Genomic DNA, 23,195 nt, shown 5'->3' on the forward strand with positions numbered 1-23,195 from the left:
ATAAAAAATACCGGAGAAATTGTAGTGGCTGAGATTGCTTCTCACTGTTGAACAGTTGGGGTGTGGATGCTTCTGGTTCTTCTTCTTCTTCTTCCGTTGCTACTGTTTCTGCTTCTTCTTTTCACTTCCAATTTGATTCTTCCTTCGATCCCTAACACTCAGATTCACCATTGCCGAAAATGAGTCCTCCGCCGAGTGTCCGGTGAATTCCGTCTCTTCACATGCATGATCGCACCTGCAACTCTCTTCACCATGGCTTTACTTCGAGGTACTTTCCCCCTCCTTTATTTTCCTTTCTAAAAAATGATTTAGTTTCCCCTCTTTTTGGTTACCGAGAAAATTTAATCGCCGGGAGCTGCAAAACGATTAATACTGCATCTCTCCGTTCTTCACTCTTCAGTGAATAACTTTCCGGATTTAAATATATCAGGTCCGTTGAGCTAACCTCTGCTTGCTCTGTGATTAATTATTCTCGGCAACTAATTCGGAGAACGGAACTTGCAGTATAGTGTATTTATTTTTGGTGACAGAGACAGTAATTCTGAAGTGAAATTAGAACTAAGAACGTGCAAGTTAGAAGTGATGTGATATACTAATTGTAGTTATTTCCGCGTTTGAAAGGTTTTGGCGCTGTGGAGTTCGTTTTGGTGAGGATTCTGATTAAAGAGTTTTCTTTTATTCTTTCGGAGAAGCGTCTCCGTTGCGGTGGATTCTTAAAATTTGTTAAATATTTTATCATGTTATTTCTAATCTCTATTATCCTGCGTGTGACTTGTGAATTGGAATGCTTATAGTTGCTGATACCAAACAGAGACGGATCTCTACCTATTGTTCTTGCTTTCTGTTTTTTTTTTGCAGTAGCATCACCTTATCATCAGCTTCTGCTTGCTTTCACCATAACGGCTTTACTACTTGCTGTGTCCCATGTCACAAAAAACGAAAGGAGATATTCCTTTTACCCACTCCTCGTCAGGGAAGATCTGAAGCAGCGCTAGCTGCACACGACCTCTAATGGACGCCTACTCCTCAGGAGAAGAAGTGGTTATTAAGGTAAGTCACGTTTATTGTGGCAGATTGATGGGAAATTTTGATTCCTGAAAGAAACAGGTACTGCAACACTGCTAGATTAATAAAGTTATTATTATTATTAGGTTTAATTGATATTTTGGTCCTTATATTTGTCCCTATGTTTTGATTTTTGTTGTACGAATAAACATCGTTATAACTGCTACAAAATCAACATGGTACCCAGAGAACTTACAACAACTCACAATACACGTGCTACAAAATTAACACGGTATCAAGAGAAATTATAACAACTCACGTGATCTATTCAACCAATTAAGCTAAAATTTGTTGTGTAAGAAATATTTAGTGGTTTTACATCTATCAAAAAATTTTGTAGCCGTTTTAACAACAACACGAACAAACATATTAATGACAAGGCCTAAAACTTCAATTATATGTGTACAGACTAAAACTTACATTTTTTTCTTGTAAGAAAAAGTTGTAAAGTAAGAATAATTGTAGAGATTGAAATATCAATAAAACCTCATTATTATTATTATTATTATTATTATTATTTCATGAGTGGCTACTTGGCAATTGCAGACAAGAAAACCATATACTATCACAAAGCAAAGAGAACGATGGACAGAGGATGAACACAATAGATTTCTAGAAGCCTTGAAGCTATACGGGCGAGCATGGCAGCGCATAGAAGGCAATATTTTTCTCACGATTAATATTTATATATATTTTCTTTACTTCATATCTTCAGATGCATAAATGCCATTTTACATTGCCAAATAATCTTGATGTCTAGCATACTCAAATATCTTATTATTAGTAAATGACACAAACTGCTCTCTATTTGATTAAAATCTATATAGGACTACTTTTTTTTTTGCCTCCTTTTATGCTGTTTTACTTTTGTTGTGCAGAACATATAGGAACAAAGACTGCTGTGCAAATCAGAAGCCATGCTCAGAAATTCTTTTCAAAGGTCAATCCGTAACTTCTCACCTTGGATTATGCATTGAAAGTTTTGGACTTTGGTCCTATAATTAAAATTTATGCTTCATTTGATTTGCTGTTGATTTATTAATCAATCGGTATTTTGTTTGATTCATAAAATTCCTATTCAATGGCACTAAATAGTTCTGTATCTGAACTGATGAATTTCAAACTATATCAGGATTTGGTTTCTTACATAAAAATACAAAACTGATGGGTATATCACTAAATATTATGGCTTATGCTTTTGCCTGGGTGGCTCCTTTGGATATCCCAATGAGCGTCCCTTGGAGAAAACATGAACTGACTAACCACATGTGTAGAGAAAACCAAGTGTGAGATCATGTTTAACAACAAGCTAATTTCATCCATTACTTCTCTCTGCTGAAAGTTTCCATCAGAAATCATATAGGTGTCACATGGCCTGCAGTAACTGTTACTTTCAGGATAAGCAAATCAAGGATATACATTCTTTCAGAAAGAAATATACTCTTCTTGTCCCATGCTACGTAAATATGTAAATATAATCAAGGATTTAGGTTTCTTAAGTAAAAGGGTTTGAGTATTGATTTATAGTCAGTAAAGTTGATCCTTCAAACCCAAAAGGGTGTGGTTGGAATTCCAAAACTTGGATGTTAGCATGGAAGGTGCTTCAGTTATGTATGTACATACACTAAATGCAAGTAAAATGTTTTGAAGATTTAAGCTTTATATATATATAAAATATAAAGCTAATAATTGAATGCATATAATAAACGAGTTTAGTGGGCTGTCGCCAGCTGCAACAGTATCAATGTGAACATAAGTGCAAGATAAACAATATGAACATAAGTGCAAGATAAACAGTTCAAAGGAAGAGAAATGAATTGTATCAGCCTTACATAATTCTCACTATTTCCAATTTTTATTCTTCATCAAGTACAATGAAATATGTGTATTTATTTGCAAAGAAGAAAGGTCAAATTACACCAAGAGTAACTTCAAAAGAATATTTTTTCATCCCCACTCATCATTTTCTATTTGTCTAATAATTCTAATGAGTAATCTGTCTTTGACAGTTAAAACAAAAGAAAATAAGAGAGAGGATGAGGAATAACTCTTTTAGAGTCACTTTTGAAGTAACTTAATCCCTTCTAACTTACAAAAATATAGGATTTGGGCTATGCTTAATTTTGATAAGAGAAATATTGGCCTCATCCTTTCTAACATTTTCTATTATTGAATGAAATTTATTAGAAATAACAGATTTTGGTTGGGTCATGAATCTCATCGAGTCTTTCTTCTCTATTTTCCCCATCATTTTGTATTATTGATCCCAAGTATTTAAACTTATAAACTTGTGACATAACATCTTATCCGATCTTTACTTCCAAGTCATACTCCTCTGGCCTCAAGTTCAAGTAAATAACTATTTAATGTTGAGTTTTCGTGCTGACCCCTTTTATTGGTGTCTGTATTAAAGAGGGGTTCAATGCTTTGATGGAGTACACAAATGCAATAAAGACACATGGCAACAAATTGATTTTAAAGAAGATAAAAGTATTAAAAGACAAGGGGGGCTGGTTTGGCCAAGTAGTCAGTTTGATTGCTTGGTCAAGCCAGCCCCCCCCCCCCCCATTTTTTTTTTTTTTGTTAAGTGACACTACTATTGTGCCATTTTTGAGATATAGAACAGATCCGCACATCAAAACAATGACAAATACATGTATATTTGGAGAACCTAATACTAAGGTGAAAAAAGATACGATGTGCATTGAAATAATAGTTTCTGAGAAAAGTGAAAGTTTTGTTAAATATTGTGTTCATTTTATCAAATTTGTTTTTCAAGTCAAATTCCTACAAAAAATCTCGGTCGTGCTTATGCACAACTGCACAAGTCAGCGGTGTTGACTTCTGCAAATCACGTAATCAAGTTATTCTGATTGACATAATGTACTGTATGCAAATTTTGTGATCTGTTAATTAATTGAGCTGTCCTGTTCCATATAACCGTAACTGTACTTTCCGGCTTAATTACAAACTAACTTGTGTATAAATTAATTTTAGTTTTTGAATAAGCTAATTTTGTTTTTTATTTTTATTTTCTTCTCTATAAGTACTTAAAGAGAAATTTATGTAAACAGGCCCATAATTGATTATGCTTTTTTAATGAATGCATTGAAATGATACTGCTGGAGGTATTACAATTTTCTAATTAGTATTTTCATATTTTGGAAATTTCACAAAAGAACTAATGCTCCGATTAATGCTTTTTAAATAGTTTTGGTGAAACTTCATCCTGCTGAGAATACAAATTTTACTTTCAGTTGGAGAAAGAGGCCTTTGTAAAGGGTGTTCCAATAGGACAAGCTCTTGATATAGACATCCCCCCTCCACGGCCGAAAAGAAAACCAAATAATCCTTATCCCCGGAAGACCAATGTTGGTGACCCAACATTACATAATGGAGTAAAGCATGGGAAGTCTCTCGTTTCAATTGCATCTTCACACAGTAAACAAGCACTGGACTTGGAGAAAGAACCACTTCCAGAGGTTATATTTGTTTTTTTTTTTTATATTTCACTCGTCATTTCAAATTTTCTGTTATTTTTTTTTTCCTTCAATGAAATCATTCCGCTTGTTCATATATAGAAGCATAATAAGGATGAAAGCTGCTCAAAAGTATTTACCATTATCAGGGAGGCACCCTGTTCATCTGTATCTTCCGCAAACAAGAATTCACTATCAATGTCAGTGCCGCTGAGAAATTCATGCGCCTTAAGGGAGTTTATACCTTCAATAAAAGAGATAATAACTCCAGATATAACAAACGAATCCTTTATTACTGATGAGCTTGAAAATCAGAAGTTGGAGTTAGATGATGGCAAGCAAACACAAAAGACTAATGGCACTTGTAAAGTCTCTAAATTGGAGAATTCTGACGCTTCGAAATTGATTCAAACTGCGAAAACAGAGGTTCCTAATTGTGCATTAACAATCGATGGGATGCAAAGCAATCAAAATTACCCAAGACATGTCCCCGTGCACGTTGTTGATGGGAGTAGTACTCAAAATCCATCCCCAGATATGGTGTTTCAAAACTCTATATTTCAGCCGATAGGAGGGGTTAATGGGAAACCTAATCTTGTCACCACTTCTGCTACATCAAACATAAGTGAAAGTCAAAATAACACAGCACGGTCTTCTATTCATCAATCATTTCCTCTGTGTCCCCTCTTCACACAACATAATCAGGATGATTACCATTCTTTTCTTCACATATCCTCCACATTTTCAAGTCTTATTGTGTCTACCTTGCTGCAAAACCCTGCAGCTCATGCTGCAGCAAGTTTTGCTGCTACATTTTGGCCCTATGCAAATGCAGAAACTTCCACTGATTCTCCTGTGTGCACTCCAGGTTTTCCATCTAGACAAATTGGCTCACCTCCAAGTGTGACAGCTATTGCAGCTGCTACAGTAGCTGCTGCAACCGCATGGTGGGCTGCCCATGGACTGCTTCCTTTGTGTGCTCCACCCCATACAGCTTTTGCCTGTCCTCCTGCATCAGCGACTGCAGTTCCATCAATGAATATTGGTGAATCACCACAAAAAACAGAACAAGGAGAGATTAAACCACAAAATCCTCCTCTGCAAGACCAGATAATAGATCCAGAACAATCAGAAGCTCTGCAAGCTCAACATTCAGCTTCTAAGTCACCAGCTGTTTCTTCACCCGAATCTGAGGAGAGTGGAGATGCCAATTTAAATACTTCATCAAAGGCTACTACAAATCATGAGATGAACCAAACAATTTCTGAGAACCCGGATTCCAACAAAATGAAGGGCAGGAAACTGGTAGACCGTTCCTCATGTGGTTCCAATGCAACCTCTAGCAGTGAAGAGACTGAGCTACTAGAGAAGGATGAGAAAGAAAAGGAAGAGCCCAAAACACTGGAAGAAAACCTTTTAGCTACTGAGACTAATAATCGTCGTAGTAGAAGCATTAGCAACCTTACTGATTCATGGAAGGAGGTCTCTGAAGAGGTATGACTGTATATCTTATGATGAAATATAAATATAATGTATGCATGTATTGCTTCTTTCCTCATGCCACTGTTATTTTCAGGGGCGTCTTGCCTTTCAGGCTCTATTCTCCAGAGAGGTGTTGCCACAAAGCTTTTCACCTCCTTATGATTTGATAAATCAGGATCATCAGATAGACAGAAACAGCTTCAAGGATAACAAGCAAAACACAGACTACAAAGATGAAGACCTTGAAAGCAAGAAATGCAGTTCTAATTGTGATGGGGTGCAGAAAAATCTGCCACTAGTCAAAGATAACAGTGAGGAGGAGGGACTGCTATCTATAGGTCTTGGACAAGGAAGGCTAAAGACTCGTCGAACAGGATTTAAACCTTACAAAAGATGTTCGGTGGAGGCCAAGGAAAACATGATCGGAACCGCCTGCAACCAAGGTGAAGAAAAAGGTCCTAAGAGAATACGCTTGAATGAGGAGGCTTCAACTTGATGCTTGATATATGCATGCAAACCACACAAAGAAAATCTTTAGTTTTGCATATATCATTTAAGTCCCCCTCTTTTGGTGTCTGTATTGCTTATTTTCTAATCTTGCAGCTCACGAAACTTGTCGTGTAGGTGTGTGTACCATATTAAATTACTACATAAACTCTTTTTCTTTCTTGGACTGATGTTACTGCAGTTAAAAACTCGGCTAAAATAGTTAGACAAGAAACATTAAGTACTGTGTGATCCTTGATCATTTAGTAATTTATGATCCTTCTTTCAGTCACTTCCACATTTTAATTTTAGTTGTGTGACATCTGTGAATTATTTTCCTCTATTACAAAATCTGCTCAGATTGAACAAAAATTTCTTGGACAGGATGTGCTTGTATGTTGGCTGTGGCAGTCAATATACTATTTTCCTCAACTGAAGGATTTTCCTGTGCATTTAACTCCACTTTTTTAATATAAAATATCAGTGATAAATCTTGCAATAGTAACAGAAATTTAGTGCCTTTTCTAACTAGTTAGACATTGTAAATGATTTGATTTGATTTGGTGTATCACAATAGTGAAGTTATGACTATTTTCATTACAAGATAGTCAGTAATTCAAAAGATTACTTCATATTTCGTTTATTGTACTAAGCATTGTATATATTACAATTTACAAACTTGTAGCAATAAAGTCAGCAGGTTAAGCTTACCGAAAGGAACTGGGTAAAGTCACTTGTTTAAACAATAATAACCTGCCTTTCATGCAAATGCTCTGAGGATATGCACATTCAAATAGGTAACACTAGCCTGTTTGAAGGACGGAGTGAGGATATTCCATGCACATGATGCTGCAAACGGAGTGAGGATATTCCATGCACATGATGCTGCAAATGCCGCAAGTTCGTTGCTTTTTGAATTATCTAATCCATGACCATAGCAGGATGGATCCCTTGTTTGATTTGCAACTCCAGTTTCCATGTCAATCCTCTTTGAAGAGCTGAAAACTCTGCTAGTGGAATTATCTTGCACAGATGCCTCGAAGAGACCAGAAAAGACTTCCAATGTTGTGGTATGAGGATCGACTACTAGGACGTAATCTTTCTGAGTGGATTCCATTAAGTGAGAAACTGAATAGAAAAGTGGAGTTGAGGAATTGGCAGAAGGACAGGCAGGAAGCAATGCAAGAATGATAATACAAAATATTCAGAAAACAGCATGAGTATACCTTAAAGATTGGTTCGACAAATGGACACCACAACAAACAGACTTCCCCTGCTTATCCCTCGCAGTATTTGAAGTGACCTCTAGACGTAAAAGGTTTCTGCAAAGATCCAAGTAATCAGAACGTAGTTCAGTGGATGTCAAATTTTTGAAAAATATGCAACACAAAAATGAAATGTCAGGGTGAAAAGGATGTTTAAAAATTACAATGGAAAAGACAAAGAATTGTCATTTTCGTTTTTAATTCTGAGAATAAAAAAATATCATTTTTTATTCAAACTTCATATCGTAAAACCAATTTAAACTGTTTAGAAAAGATAAAAAGAACAAATATTTGCAAGTACAGTCTAAACGTAGTACTGATTTTCATCACCTTCTTGGCATCTTACTTTTTTGGTTTTGGCCCTTTTGAGTGCCACGCTACTGTGAATGAACCCTACCAAACAATCCATCCAAATTATGAAGCTATGTCCATGTTCATGGATGCATCACCAGTTCTTGTTGGGATGAAAAGAAACCATCTTTGATGTTAACAGCTAGAGATAGAGAGGGGACGAACAAGTGATTAGGAAAATGTGCACACACACACTTTCATTACAAATGTATTGGAGTATTCAAGTTTTTATTCGCCTTCCTGAGTTCTGTATCAAGGATTTGATTCTGCGACTATAATTAAAGGTGATTGCTCGGTTTGTAACTCCGTCCACATGGGCAAGTTTGAGATGTTGGTTCAATCTGCCAAAAATAATATAATTACGTTTTTTAGTTCAGCTTGCCCCCGCGTAGCCCACGAACCACGGTTAAACAGGATGGCCCACGGGAAAATAAAATCATTTGAAAAATATACATAATTAATAATAAAACAAAAATAACTAAAATAATATTTTATTAAGGGTCAACAGAAATTTAGCAGAGGAATTTCTTCTCTAAAACTAAGAGATCTCCTTAAATAAATTACCAAAATAATATTTTATTATCGTAAAAGTGCTGAATTCGCATAAGCTCAAATTAGATCTTGTATCATTTATGTCAATTTATTGCAACCTTTTGCAAGCTATTACTTGATAATAATTAATAACATTTAATAATTCTATGAATATATTAATAAAGTAAGAAGCAAATAATTAGCTAAAATAAGACAATATACAAAAGGATAAATGACATTATTATTTTTTAATGATTAATTATTAAGCTTTAAATATATTTTTGGTCACTATAAAATAATTAAATTTTAATTTCGGTCTATGTAAAAAATTCTCTTCATCCTCCCTTTAAAATTTAGATTAATTATTTTTAATCTCTATTATTATATGACCATTTTTAACTACTTGTTTATTTATTAAAATATTAAGTGATTCTTTTTAAGTGTTCTCACAAATGTTAATGATATCATGTTAATGTACGATTTATAGGTTCTTAAAATAAAATGTTATTTATATACCTTAAAATCATCATTAGGGATAAAAATAGTGATTTTATATTTTAGAGAGGTGAAAATCAAAGAAAAGATATTTACATGACCAAAATCAAAATTTACTCATTTTACAAAGACAAAAAAAATTTATAATGACTAAAAATAATGTTTGCATATTTTAGAAGGATGCAAAACAAAGAAAAAAAATTTAAAGAGATCAAAATCAAAACTTATTAATTTTATAAGGACTAAAAAATATTTAAACTAATTATTAAATATCTTTTAACACATCAATTAAATATTAAAAATCATAATAAAATAAAATAATTATTAAAATTAAATTAATTTAAAAAAAAAATATAATAGTATACCAATTTTAACGTACAAAATTGTGATAATTAAGTACATAAAGAGAGTCAATCCAAAATACTAGTTAAATAAATCGGAACGTCTCATGTCTTAAATATCATATTAAACTTAAATATCGATCTATTAAATGAAAGAATCTCATGATTTAGATATTATATTGAGCTTCTTATTTTATTTATGTTGGACTCTCAACTAGAGGACCGATTATTAAGATTTAACTGTGTGAGGAGAGTCAATCTAAAAGGACTAATTCATTTGGTGAAAAAGTATCATGACTTAAATATGAACTTGAACTTCTTATTTTATTCAATATGTAACGAGTTACACAACTCGTATTAAAAAAATGCTTGCATTCTAAATAGGTCTCATTTTATAGGACCTGCACAAATTACTGTTTTCCTCCCTTGAATGGAAAAACTTTTTGTGAAATTACTTTTTTGGTGAACGTAACATTAGAATTCGGAAAAGCCACAAAATAAGCGTACACTTAGAAATTAAGTACAGTATTTAAGGTGAAATCTAAACTCAACCTCATGCTATAACACAAACATAAAAAAATAAAAAATAAAAAAACTAGCTAGGGCACTTAACTTATTTGGTATATATGAAAAATATACTAGATGTAACTTAAATGTATGAGGGACAAAAAATCTACATATATTTATTACTAAATAATAAATAATATATTAATTATTATAGAACCAAACAAACAGCTTATTTTAAATTACTAAAGTACATAAAAAAATATAAATAATATTAAGAATGTCTAGTTGTAAGAATGGACGAGTTTTATCTTCCATATTATGTATTCTTAATATATTGTATAAGTAACTCAATATTTGATTCAAAACTTATATTTGAAAGTATCTATTAAATTTTGACTAATAAAAATTAATCTAGTCGAATCATGACTAATCTCAATTTAATTAAGTGCGTCTAATTAGGAGTAGAAACTCACCTATCAATTGATTCACCATATTTAAAGTTGAAAACTTACATAGGACGTATCTTACTGCTCGAATTAGTAAACATTGGTGCAATGTGTTCAACGAATTAAAATTAAATCTGAAAAAAAACTCATAATATTAAAAAAAATGGATAATTTAATCGCATCGATTGTGTTAATAATATGGTTAAGTTTTTTTATATTGAGATTTATTTTTATTAATACTCTTATTAAAATATACAAGTACATCAATAATGAGGATGACATCTTAGTTGCTCCAATATTTATGGTAGTGGAGACACCTTTAAAGATACTTTGACATTATAGTTAAAAGAGAGTCTAGGAATGTGAATAAGATAGAAAGATACCTGATGTCTCATATATAGGTAATTGATCTTATCTCTAGATTTAAAGAGAATGTTGTATGATATCTTAGAGATATATTTTAGTATTACAAAGAGATATTGTTATTAATCAGCAGAGATATTGTTCCTAATAATTGAAAATATTTCATTAGGTGAATATAATGTGCTTGATTATGATATTCTGTAAGATATTTGAGCCAAGATATCATGTTAGCCATTAGGAGTTAATCACCTAGGATTTCACTTTATAATGATGGGTTAGAGTCGCAATGTGGACGAGTAGGAAAAGGTCAGCTTAGTCTGGTCGAGTTGAGTAGTACATAAGCCCCCAAGCTTCGAGCTATTTAGAGCGAAAGAGTTATGCTTAAGTCGCTTTGTTTCTTGTCCGTGTCAAGGTAGGTTGTCCAACTTGAAGCTTGGAGAGACTTGTATTACAAATTGAAGTGTGTTATGCATGCATATGTGGTTTATGCGTTTTATTGGTAATCAGTTTTTGTGTGTTTGTTATTGATAGTAAGCTTGCGTGTTGTGATAATGACCAAGCTAGCTTGTACATGCTTAGCTTACTAGAAGTGCTAAGTTTGTAGTAGTGAGTAATATGTAATCTTTTAAGATGACACGCTAAGTTGTAATCATAATGGTAAAGTGATTAGCTTATGATTGTAACTGTGAAGATTTTGGAAGCTCATAGTTGATCAACTTGTGATCTAACAAAAATATCAACTTGTGATCGTAATGGTAAAAATATCAACTTGTGATTGTTTTAGTTAAAAAGCTTAGAAGCTTGAAATAATCAGCTTGTGATCCTAATGGTAAATAGATCAACTTGTAATTGTAATGGTAAAGAGATCAACTTGTGATAGTAATGGTAAAAAGATCAATTTGTGATTGTTTTAGTTGTAAAGCTCAAAAGTTCTAAGTGATCAACTTGTGATTGTAATGGTAAAGAGGTCAACTTGTGATCATTTTAGTTGAAGATTTTAAGAGCTTAAAGTGATCAACTTGTGATTGTTTTAGTTAAAGAGCTCAGAAGCTTGAAGTGATCAACTTGTGATTGTAATAATAAATAGATCAACTTGTAATTGTTTTAGTTGAACAGCTCGAAAACTTGAAGTAATTAGCTTGTGATCGTAATGGTAAAAAGATCAACTTGTGGTTGTTTTAATTGAAGAGCTCAGGAGCTTGAAGTGATCAATTTATGATCGTTAGGAGTGTAAGTAGGTACTAGTAACCTGTGAACTTGAATATTGCTTCAAACTAATCTAATGCATTTGGATTAGATTTTTTTAATGTTTGGATCAAACTCGACCCAACCCAATCAAAACCCAATGCAGTACGTATTAGGTAACGAATTTTTGTATTTTTTGATATGTGATTTAACTTAATCTAGTCATATATAATTAAAAAAATATAGTATTTAAATGATTACTTGCTCTAAAGATAATACTCTTTACCTAACAAATTTTATATGTGTGGAATCCTATGTTATCCATTGGATTCAATTAGTTGTGAAATGAAAATTCAACCATGCCTGATGATGTGATGTGGGAGTTCTCGGGGTCAAATATCTCCATATAAACTTCCATATTTATTATTATTTTTATTTTTATTTTCTTTATTAATGAGTTTAATATATTTGATATATCTTAGTGTACCCTCCGAGAATTTTTTTGAACGAAACTTATCTCGAAACGACATGTAAGCTCTTCGTGCTTTAGCGTTTGATACTAGGAGGCAAGTGAACCCTCCCATCATTTTGCCAATAGGAGACCCCTTAAACTTAAAGGCTTTCATACCGAGTAAGGATCTCCCACAATTTTACCTATAGGAGACTTCCGAGAGACTTTCATACGGAGGAAGGATATGTCTTGGGATTTCCTCAAAGCTTTTGGTTTTCTATCTAATACATGGAACCTTCTTTGAGTTCACATTAGAAGAGAGCATTCAAAACCAAATGATACACTATAAATGTGATAATTTTATATATCTCACCTAACCTTAATCACTACTCTTTTGGGTCACAACGGTGGAAAAAAACAAAGGAACATAATTATATATGTTGACAATTAGAGGTACGAACATAATCACTTGTTGGGTTGGCAATTAGATATAGTCCTATATATATAATATATATATCCAGCAAAAGATGCCGATTTAAGTAAGTAATATTTAACTTGTGTAGCCTAATTAGAATTAGAATTAACTAGAATGCAGTTAAGTAGAAATCGTAATTGACAGTTGACAACACTATGTGTCCATTGAGTTACGTCCTGGCATCGTTTTCTCCAGCAGCATAGGATGGGTCCCTAACCCTAATATTAATTACTTAGCTTTCACTTTTTCTAAGCTACGCATCCATATCCATATTCCATACAGATCTGACATTCCGTAATCCTTAAACTATGTTGCTCATAATTTTATTACATGTACACGGACGTTAGGAATAATAAGGAAGTAAACTACCACTATTGACCAAGGTATTATTTTATTTTTTTAGTTCAAATTTTGGATGTGTAGTTGTGTAAGATACTCTCATCATTAATAAGTGTGTAATCTAATTCGATCTCTCTTATAAAAAAACATGTCATCTTTTAAAAAAAAATATATGATAAATTGTAATTCAAATTTCAATCGGAGTATTCATGTTTATATTTAGACTATGTTTAGTTACATGTCTGAAAGTGTAACCTTAGTTAATTAGTCTCAAATGTGGTGTTTATATGTTTGATATATTTTTTTCTCTATTTTGTTGCGTGTGAAATATAAAGAAATCTCAATTAAATCAAAAATTAAAAAATTATTATCTTTTCTTTTTGCAAAAGTTGATTTGAAAAGTTAAATTCAATTTAATTTTATTTTCTAACTATAATTTAAACAAACATTTAATATTGAATAATGATTTTTAGACATCCTAATTTTGTAAATAACTATTAACACTTCTTATTTCTCTCTATTTTTCTCTCATCACTTCACATTATTTATTTATCTATATTTCTCTCTTATGTATCTAATAGTATTTGAGGTGTCCAAATATATTTTTTCTTTTAGTATTTGATTTGTCTGCAATAAAATTGTTCCCGAAGAGATATATACGTGGACAAAAATTATTATTTATTAATTTTTAGTCTTTTAATATCTTAGAAATGTTGGTTAAAAATAATAAATAAAAAAATTATGATAAAGGTTGGTTGTTAATGTTAGAGTTAGTTAAAGTTGTCATAAACAGTTAATTTTATTAAGTTTGTTATGTATATATAAACTAATCAATATGTACTTTTTTATGAGTGTTATTCAATGACTTTATTTTTCTTTCAATTCACTTGTCAACATGCATATTAAGGCAGTTGTTTAAATACCATAAAATCTACAATTACTTTCGTGTCTTTCTTGGTGACTCTCTAATTTCTTTGAAATCTGTCAAATAGGACACCAATCCAAAATTTCAGTTAAATCATAACATCATGTCTCAATATTTTGAAGTTTATGTTGATATAATCATGCTCTTTTGTGATAAAAAATCTACTATTCACCTAACTTCTAATCCTTCTCATTATGATAAGTCTAAATATATAAATATTATTTATATTGATTAATCCCAAGAGTGTGGTTCAGCAGTAGGGGTTGATCCACGCTTAAGTAAGGTTAGGGATTTGAATCCTGCCTTGTGTACGCGATAGCGAGAAGATTAGTCACTATTATCGGCCCTGAATACTCCAGGGACGAACAAAAAGAAAAACATATAAATATTAATTGTCATTTTTGATTTATTTCAAAATTCAACATTAAATAACTACATTGATTTATTTAAGATTCTTGATTAATTAATAAAGATGTCTCGTTTATTGTGTATATATATATGATGATATACGGAGAGAATATGATAGAAAAATTAAGATTAAATATTATAAATTCAATTCTTCTACTTGATATTGTTTTTTATTTGAGTTTTTACATGAAATTTTTTTCTACATTTTAGTTCTTGCGTGAAGAATTAGTTACAAATTAATTTTTATTACTCCCTCAATTTCTTTTTATCCGTTAGATTATTAATAAAATTTTGTTTCTATTTACTTGTTATTTTTAAATTTTAAAACAACATTAATTATTATGTTATCAATTATATATTTATATCTTATCTAACTTTTAATTAATTTACTCATAACAGTTAGTATATATTTATTATGAGATAAAAATAAAAAAAATAATATAATAAAAACATTAAAATTATTCTATAAAAAATAAAAAAAATTATTATATTTCTTAATTTTGTATAAAACAACCGTGAAGGAACGGAGGAGGTAGGTAGTAGTATTTTTTTGGTATTACTATATTATTCCTCACACTTTGTGCTACAAATCTCGATTCCCATGCAAGTTCACAATACTCTATGCTACGTAATTAAGCTTTGTGAAATTCCACAAGATTGAAATGCTCACAACCTTGGCCACGCTCGCTGAGCACACGGTCCCATATATTATTCTGATACGAAATGTACCCCATTCCTCAGACCAATCGTCTTCTCCTTCTCCAACTTCTATGCCTGATTTCGCCACGTCTTCATCTTTCTCGTTGCAATTTTCAAAGCCTTCTCATCACAACTACACTATTGGTAGGATATACTTCCATTCCATTTTGGTTATCTATTAATTATTCTTATCTAGGATATACTACTATAGTATATGTTATATATGTATGAATGAATTTTACAACATAATAATATTTCCTTATTATTTTAAGAGCCATTAAATTGTGGAGGAACTACATTGGACTCACTTCCTCTTCTTCCTTAGTAACCAACACACTGACACACACAAAACGTTCAGTTCTTTCACTGGCAATGTCATTGTCTCGTATTGTTGTTTCTGTTCTTCTGGGGCTTCTTGTGTGCTTCCCATTTTCTTGTTCCCTGGAAGAGCAAAGAGAAGTGCCTTTGCTTCCAAACTCTTGCAATGAAACATGTGGGGACCTACATGTTCCCTTTCCATTCTATGTCAACACTTCTTGTGAGTCAATTTCAAGTGCCTTCCATCTCTCGTGCTCAAATTCCTCTGCCCTTTTGCTTAGAATTGGGGCGGTGACCTACAAAGTGTTGGAATTCTTCACAGATGGTGTGCTAGTGGACTTTCCAGGCTCATCTTCATGTAGACAGTACAATGACTTGAATTCTTTTGGAAGAAGTTTTGCAGGGAAGGAGAACTTTGGAGTGTCAGTTGACAATGTTATTGGTCTCTATGACTGTGAGGATTCTTCTCTGTGCAAAGTAGATTGTGAGACTCTTGACTTGCCTGGTTGTGATGGAAGGGGTGGAGGCTCTCTTGCATGCTGCTATCCACTCTCTGACCATTCCATATGGCATGTTGGAGAGGGGTTTTCGGTGTTTTCTCAGTTTGGATGCAGAGGGTTTTCTAGTTGGGCTGTTCTGAGAGGCTCAACTTGGGGAAAACGTGGGGTCAAGTTGGAATGGGCTCTTTCCAGGAACTCTTCTAGGGATGTTTGTGCAAGGAATGCTAACATGGCCAATGCTACAGCGATTGAAGGAGGTGTGAGATGTGTCTGTCAAAATGGATATGTTGGTGATGGTTTTGCTCATGGAACTGGATGTTTGCAGGGTGAGTAGTTCTCATCATTTTCATCATAATCATGATACAAAAGAGTATTTGTTTTGTTGACGTTACATATTTATAATCACGATGTTTGTATTTTTTTTTGAAAGAAAATGTGATGTAGGTATGGTAGATATAGAAGAGTACAAATATTTTTCTTGAAAAATTCAAGCTTCTGATTCTCATTTTTGTACATTTATATCTATAGATTGGCCCTTTTTTGCTCATAGTAAATAATTTATTTCTGGAAACCAGCAGCAGGTTTTAGAACTAGAAATAAGTATTAAATATAGTATAGCTCTTTTAGTTTCTCATATGTCTATTAAGAAAATATGAATAAGCAAATTAAAACTAGGAAAGTATATGCTTCACAGCACATGGAAGATCAGCAACTCTCTTTTCTTCAATAAATGGATTTCTAGGCTCTGAGGATATAAACTGTAGGAGTTTTGGGTACTTTCCCATTCACATTTGACATTTTCCTCTTGTTGATGTATTCATGGAAGCCTGCATAAAGGATGGAAGAGAAGCATATGGAAGTGATTGCTACATCAAAAGGCGAGATCAAAGGAAATTTGTTTTGATTGCCGGTACGTTGAACAAATTTGTAAAATTCAATTAATTTTACTTTTCTAAAGTCTCAAGGGTACCAAGTCACAAATTACAACTTCATCAACCAATAAGGCACATTGAACAAATTATGCAAAGGTCAATAAGGATTCAACATTACCATATTTATTTCCAATTCTTCACCATTTTCCTTTATCAATATAATATGGTAGTCATGTCAGTCCAGTTATACTTTGAATTCTTGTGTCAATCTAATGACATTGTTAACTCAACATGCAGGAGTCATTGGCCCAGTTCTCATTGTTGCCTCTCTGGTTGCACTATTTTATCTTCTTAAAAGGCCAACAAAACCAGGGATGTTTGACACCGAGCAGGCTTACTATCAAAACATTTCAATCCCCAAAGCTTGTAAAACTCGATTATTTAGCCTCCAAGAGCTAGAGGAAGCCACCAAAGGTTTTGAAGAGAGTCAGAAACTTATGCATGGCAATAATGGGACACTTTTTGCTGGAGTTTTAGGGGATGGATCTCGCGTAGCTGTCCACAAGTTACAATGTGAAAAGAAAGACTTGATTCAAGTCCTGTCACAGATCGAGGTTCTATCTGCTACTGTACATAGAAACATGGCTCGCCTTCTTGGATGCTGCATTGAATCTAGCAACACTCTAGCAGTTTATGAGTATCCTTCCAATGGCACTCTGGAGGAACATTTACATCAAAGCAAAGGACAACAACTTCGTTTAGATTGGTATAGGAGATTGACTATTGCTGCAGAAACAGCTAGTGTTCTTGCTTTCTTACACTACGAGAACTCTCCTCCCATATTTCACCATAACCTTAAATCTGCATGTATCTTCCTAGATGATGATTATTCTGTCAAGCTTGCAGGATTTGGTCTGGTCAACTCCAATTTTTACTATGGTTCTCACTTGCATAAGAACTATGAAGGCTATGGCTTCTACAAAAATGATGTTTACGACATGGGTTTATTGCTTCTTGAGATTATCTCAGGCTCAAATCACTTGGATTCACCAACTTTGGCCTTGCAGAAAATAAGGGCTGGAAAATTTGAAGAAATTTTTGACCCATTTCTTTGCTATCATGAACAACCACATCATCGGCAAGAACAAATGCAAATAATTGCAGATCTTGCTACAAGATGCCTGTTATTTGGTGTAGATGGAAGGCTAGGAATGATTGATGTTGTGAGGGAATTGGTGCACTTGACTAAAGAAAGTCTTGATGGAGGAATTATGAAAGGACCTGCACTGGAAGAGACATTCTCGAATTCAAGCCTTCTTCAGATGATATCAATGTCTCCTGATTCTATGAACGTCCCTTGAATGTTTCCACCCTTATCAATTCCTCCTGATTCTTCACATGATATCAAGTCAGTCCCAGAAAAGAAGATAAACAACCTTAATTTTATGTGTATGTTGTGTGTGCACTATAACCTCCCTGCCACTGTACATTGGGGAACGAATCCAATATTCTGGTTCTGACATACTTCATTAAGGTACAAAGCAAGTGTATGTGGCAGCTGCTACTAAATAAATTTAATTAACTGCCGTTGTTGATGTATGGGAATCATTTTCAGTACAAAAGGTTTTTTTGTGGGTTTATAGATGAAAATCTTCGCGACAAATGACTGCATTGTCAATGTTTAATTTATTACATATAAAAGATAGGCCGTGCAGCTCTGATTCATTTGATGATTACGTTGTTTATTTAAATAATTTCATTTTAAAATGTTAGTTAAAACGAAAAGCCGTTGAGATGCTCTGACAGTTCAATAAGTTACCTGGGTTTAAGTAATTCTAATTTCTAAGTCTCATTTCTTACAAAATTGATTTTGACAAAACATCACATGCTGATATAGCTGCAATTTCGTACTTGTCCTGTCAGGAATGTTGTAAAATGTAATCTCTCTGTTTCTCTCTCAGATCACAACCTATTAATCAAAAATTTGTCAAGCCATTACAAACGGCTATCAGTCATTCAGTGTTGAAAAAGAGGTTGCCCTTTATCAATGTTCTGATCCATGGATTTTTCCTTTCATGTGAGAAATACACCCTTATAAAATAAGCAAACTTTGAAATCCATCTTTCTAAATTTGTAGAATATTATTTATAGTCTTTATAAAATTAGCAAAATTTCTATAGAATATTTTTGTTTAATTTTTTTCTAAAATCTGAAATTATTTTTTGTCCTTCATATTTATTTTAAAGTAGTTAAATATACTATTTTGAAGGATGAAAAACAAAAAGAAAATACAAAAACTTAAAATTTGGCTAGTTTTATAGAAATTAAAAGCATATTTAAGTGAAAAAGAAAGAATAAACCCCATTTTAATCTTTGAATCTGTGAGGTTGTATCATAGTAGTCCCTAGAATTAGGAAAAAGTCAAACATTTTAATCTTTCCTACAACTTATCATTATCATGACCCCTGAATTTACTATGATTGTATTTTCTAACAGAATTAATGATAAAGACTAACATAACTAAAGAATTTCAATTTTAAAAATTTATTTAATTTCAATTTTTCTAATATGATACTGCCTCATAATTTAGGAACTATTAAGAAGGTTTACCCAAAAAATGAAACTTTGGTATCCCATATTGTGACATATGAAGCGGCGTGAAGCTGTTCTGCATCTGTCATTCATAACAAAATATCACATTCAGATTTTTTTACTATACTCAAATTCAAAGTTTCGAAGATTTCCAATGCTTATAATGACACTAATTCATGTATTTTTTTTCTACTACCACGTGCTTGATTTGCATATATTTCGAAGGTGGATGAAAAAGACATTGGAAGCAACGAAAAGCGTTTTTTCAGCACAACGTGCAAGCAATGCGTACAGGTCAAAGCATCCAAGTTAGGCATTTCTCATAATAATCAAAAATCCTAGGTTAGTACATTCATCGGAGTTCCATTACTAACTAATGAACTCATAAAACGAATGATCTATGCTATCTGTAGTTCTTTTTTCTCATTATTAGAAATCACAGTTAGCAAATTGAGTATCTATTGGTACCTATTTTTATTTTATTTTATAAATAATTTGTTATTACCTAAAAGTCGATTAACAAATTAACCTATTTAAAGTCCAATATTTTTTCATACATAAATCAAAAATTGAACATCTAACCATATAATTGATTTGCTTAACATGGGATTAATATCAAAAGGAAAAAAAAAAAAAAAAAAACAGATAACGAACTTTGAAATTTGCACAAAACAAGTGGAGTGGTAAGCTACCATGTCTCCTAAAAAGGGCCGAAGATTATGCTCTAATGAATTTGACCAAGTCTCTCTTCATCCCTTGAACTCTATATAAATACATTAACTATAGCATTGCCTCCAATCTCTCTTTTCAACCTTTACTCTTTCTTTCATTAATTAATATTAAGGTTTGTTTCAAAGCTTATAATCTGCAATGCATGTCAGCCATTTATTTTCTTTGTAGCATATTTGGTTTTTTTTTTTTCCATTCATCATTTTTGCTTCTTCTATACCATGCATATCTTTAAAGATGAGTGAGAATGGTGAAGAAGCTCAAGAAAATCGTCCAGTTCCTCGTTTAAACGAAAGGATTCTCTCTTCCTTGTCAAGGAGATCAGTAGCTGCCCACCCTTGGCATGATCTTGAAATTGGTACTCTTGTTCATATTGTATTCATTTTACATTATAATAAGATTTAAATCATGATTCGAAACTAAGTTTTCATATGCAGGACCCGGTGCTCCTCAGATTTTCAATTGTGTAAGTTTTCCTCTTCTGCTTTGGAACAATACTTGTTGCCTCATTATGCATGTCATCTATTTGATGCGTAAATAAGGTTAAAATGAGGCTATTGTTTTCAACATTTCTTTTACGAGGAGTCTGCGCTGCAACCGTTGCACTAGTACAATGCACTGTAATTCCATTCTTGAGTTGCAATTTTCTAGTAAAGTAGTGTTTCTGCATGTTCAATGATTAGTTGGCTCGTGCAGGTTGTGGAGATCACTAAAGGAAGCAAGGTCAAATATGAACTTGACAAAAAGACTGGATTAATTAAGGTACAACCCAATTGCCTGATTATTGGAATGGAAGTCTCTAGTGCTGTAATTTGAAACAGATTTCACTACTGCTCTCGCTAGATGACTTTTTCCGTTACGCATCAATCTTTATGCTTTAGATTTTTCTTCTCATCATTCGAACAATGCTCAGGTTGATCGGGTTCTGTATTCATCAGTTGTTTATCCTCATAACTACGGTTTTATCCCTCGCACACTCTGTGAAGACAATGATCCAATGGATGTCTTGGTTCTCATGCAGGTTCAAATTCTTCATATATTTTATACAATAAGCATTAAATCTTCCTGTTCAAAATATTCTATACAGCAATATTGGATTATAATATTCTATACAAGAAGCCCAAGTCCTCCTAACACTAACACAGTAATGCTAGTTTTGAAAATATTTATTTAGTTACCTCTTTCATTACCTGCGAGTTAAAAGCTGCTGCTGAAATGTTGACGCATTTGGATTAAATTGATGGAAAGCAACAAACATCACTTTTGAGTCATTAGTTAATTACCCAAATCATTATTATAATCTCAGTTATTTTCACCCTTTTAAAAAAAACGAAGATTCAAAATCAACTGAAATATTGCATTTTGTTTTCTTAAATTAGTAATTAATTCCATGACTAGATGTTTTGGAGAAATCCTGAACATAGGCACAGGCACTTCATTTAAAATTAAAAGCATGTGTAATTTTGTGTGCAGACATAATAAAAATGTACTTATTTCTAAACAAAGTCTTTTAACACATGTTTACTGTTGAATGAAGTGCATACAATAGGTAATGCCTGTTTAAGAATTTCTCCATTGCTTGGTTTATATATCAACATGACAATCCATACTTACCTAACTGAATGACTGACGTTGATAGGAGCCAGTTCTTCCTGGTTGTTTTCTGCGAGCCAGGGCCATTGGAATTATGCCCATGATTGACCAGGTATCTATTGTCACCTTAGCCAATAAAATCATCCCCACTCTTTCCCCCCATTTTCCATTACACAATAACAAATGTGCTATTGACACAGGGAGAGAAAGATGATAAAATTATTGCAGTCTGTGCTGATGACCCAGAATATAAGCACTTTACCGACTATAAAGAACTTGCACCTCATCGCATCACCGAGATCCGACGCTTCTTTGAAGACTGTATCCATAACAATATTTAATTCAAGAATTTTCTGCTTATATTTCTCCTAAGTTTAGTTCATTTTTTTTTTCACAATTTGAGTGCCGTTTCTTAACACATTGCTAAGACAAAAAGAATGAGAACAAGGAGGTAGCAGTTAATGATTTTCTTCCGGCAAGCGTTGCTGTTGATGCCATCCAGCATTCAATGTAAGTATATGTCAACCTAACTTTACCGTATCGAATTTAAAATGACTTTTAAGAGGAATAGTTCTGTTCATGGTAGATAAATAACACTTCAGTAACAATCCTGTCAGATGCCTAAGATCATTCTCTGCCGTCGTTTTTTTTCCCTTCATTTTTGGTCATTCCTCTCACGTTTATTTAACTAATATTGCACTATAATGCAAGAATTTTGATTATCTTCGGTCAAATTTTGTAACACCGCCTAAAAAAAATGGCCTTTTATTGGATATGACATGTGTAGAAAGTAAAGTAACATGAATAAATATTGTAAAATCTGGAATCTTCTACGTGTTTTCACGCTACTTTAATACCTTACCCCTGATTTGGTGCAGGGATCTCTACGCGGAGTATATTTTGCACACCTTGAGGCGATAGACAAGATTATTCCCCAATCTCCATCAATCAAAATAAGCTGCAATCTAGAGTTATTTTAATACATATAAATCAACCGTATGTATACTCCACAATTTTTGTATTTAGTCGGATAATATACTTGTTTGGTTTATTGACCGTGTTTAATGATGCTTACTATCAAATGTACTTGATACGTAATGTTTCATGTAGAATCCTCGAAATTGAAGTGTTTTAACTGTATTTACCAGTTTCCAAGGCATGATTTTGCAATGTGTTTTCATCAAGGTTGATTCAACTTAATTGTAAACCTTCATTCTGGACTAGTCAAAGTAGAAAACTCTAAAGTGAAAGTGCAATATTGATTAATATACTTTTAAGGGAAAGACACTTGCACAGAC

At 32.8% G+C, this 23,195-nt stretch overlaps 3 protein-coding genes and 1 long non-coding RNA gene across 8 annotated transcripts; 3 read left to right on the forward strand and 1 right to left on the reverse strand.

Moving 5' to 3' along the window:
• LHY (Homeodomain-like superfamily protein) lies at positions 1-6,800 on the forward strand. 3 transcript variants are annotated; one of them, XM_020355524.3, is made up of 8 exons: positions 1-268; positions 622-647; positions 859-1,050; positions 1,612-1,723; positions 1,944-2,005; positions 4,323-4,547; positions 4,647-6,038; positions 6,121-6,800. In XM_020355524.3, exons 3-8 carry the CDS (start codon positions 1,012-1,014, stop codon positions 6,520-6,522), a joined length of 2,232 nt encoding a protein of 743 aa, XP_020211113.1. In that variant the 5' UTR covers positions 1-268; positions 622-647; positions 859-1,011; the 3' UTR covers positions 6,523-6,800. The 3 variants fall into 3 exon arrangements, with proteins under 3 accessions (XP_020211113.1, XP_020211115.1, XP_020211114.1); XM_020355526.3 differs by having other exon boundaries at positions 4,650-6,038; XM_020355525.3 differs by having other exon boundaries at positions 862-1,050.
• Positions 6,801-7,051: 251 nt separating this feature from the next.
• LOC114915846 (uncharacterized) lies at positions 7,052-8,749 on the reverse strand. Of its 2 annotated transcripts, none has more exons than XR_003804046.2 (3): positions 8,108-8,749; positions 7,739-7,834; positions 7,052-7,640 (listed from the first exon to the last, which is right to left on the reverse strand). It is a non-coding gene; the product is annotated as an uncharacterized LOC114915846 (long non-coding RNA). The 2 variants fall into 2 exon arrangements; XR_014430607.1 differs by having other exon boundaries at positions 8,124-8,736.
• Positions 8,750-15,197: 6,448 nt separating this feature from the next.
• Positions 15,198-19,881, forward strand: LOC109797832 (Protein kinase superfamily protein). 2 transcript variants are annotated; one of them, XM_083066986.1, is made up of 4 exons: positions 15,198-15,437; positions 16,015-16,437; positions 16,938-17,021; positions 17,281-19,881. In XM_083066986.1, exons 1-4 carry the CDS (start codon positions 15,257-15,259, stop codon positions 18,342-18,344), a joined length of 1,752 nt encoding a protein of 583 aa, XP_082923112.1. In that variant the 5' UTR covers positions 15,198-15,256; the 3' UTR covers positions 18,345-19,881. The 2 variants fall into 2 exon arrangements, with proteins under 2 accessions (XP_082923112.1, XP_020213567.1); XM_020357978.3 differs by having other exon boundaries at positions 15,310-16,437; positions 17,281-19,880.
• Positions 19,882-20,262: 381 nt separating this feature from the next.
• PPA1 (pyrophosphorylase 1) lies at positions 20,263-23,037 on the forward strand. The gene is made up of 9 exons (XM_020357553.3): positions 20,263-20,419; positions 20,542-20,662; positions 20,742-20,770; positions 21,001-21,066; positions 21,218-21,325; positions 21,944-22,009; positions 22,098-22,218; positions 22,326-22,407; positions 22,776-23,037. The coding sequence occupies exons 2-9, from the start codon at positions 20,542-20,544 to the stop codon at positions 22,816-22,818; spliced, it is 636 nt and encodes a 211-aa protein (XP_020213142.1). The 5' UTR covers positions 20,263-20,419; the 3' UTR covers positions 22,819-23,037.
• The last annotated feature ends 158 nt before the right edge of the window (positions 23,038-23,195 follow it).

Source organism: Cajanus cajan, chromosome 11, assembly GCF_000230855.2.
Source record: "Cajanus cajan strain Asha chromosome 11, NIPB_CcT2T_4, whole genome shotgun sequence".
In the NCBI taxonomy this organism is placed as follows: Eukaryota; Viridiplantae; Streptophyta; class Magnoliopsida; order Fabales; family Fabaceae; genus Cajanus; species Cajanus cajan.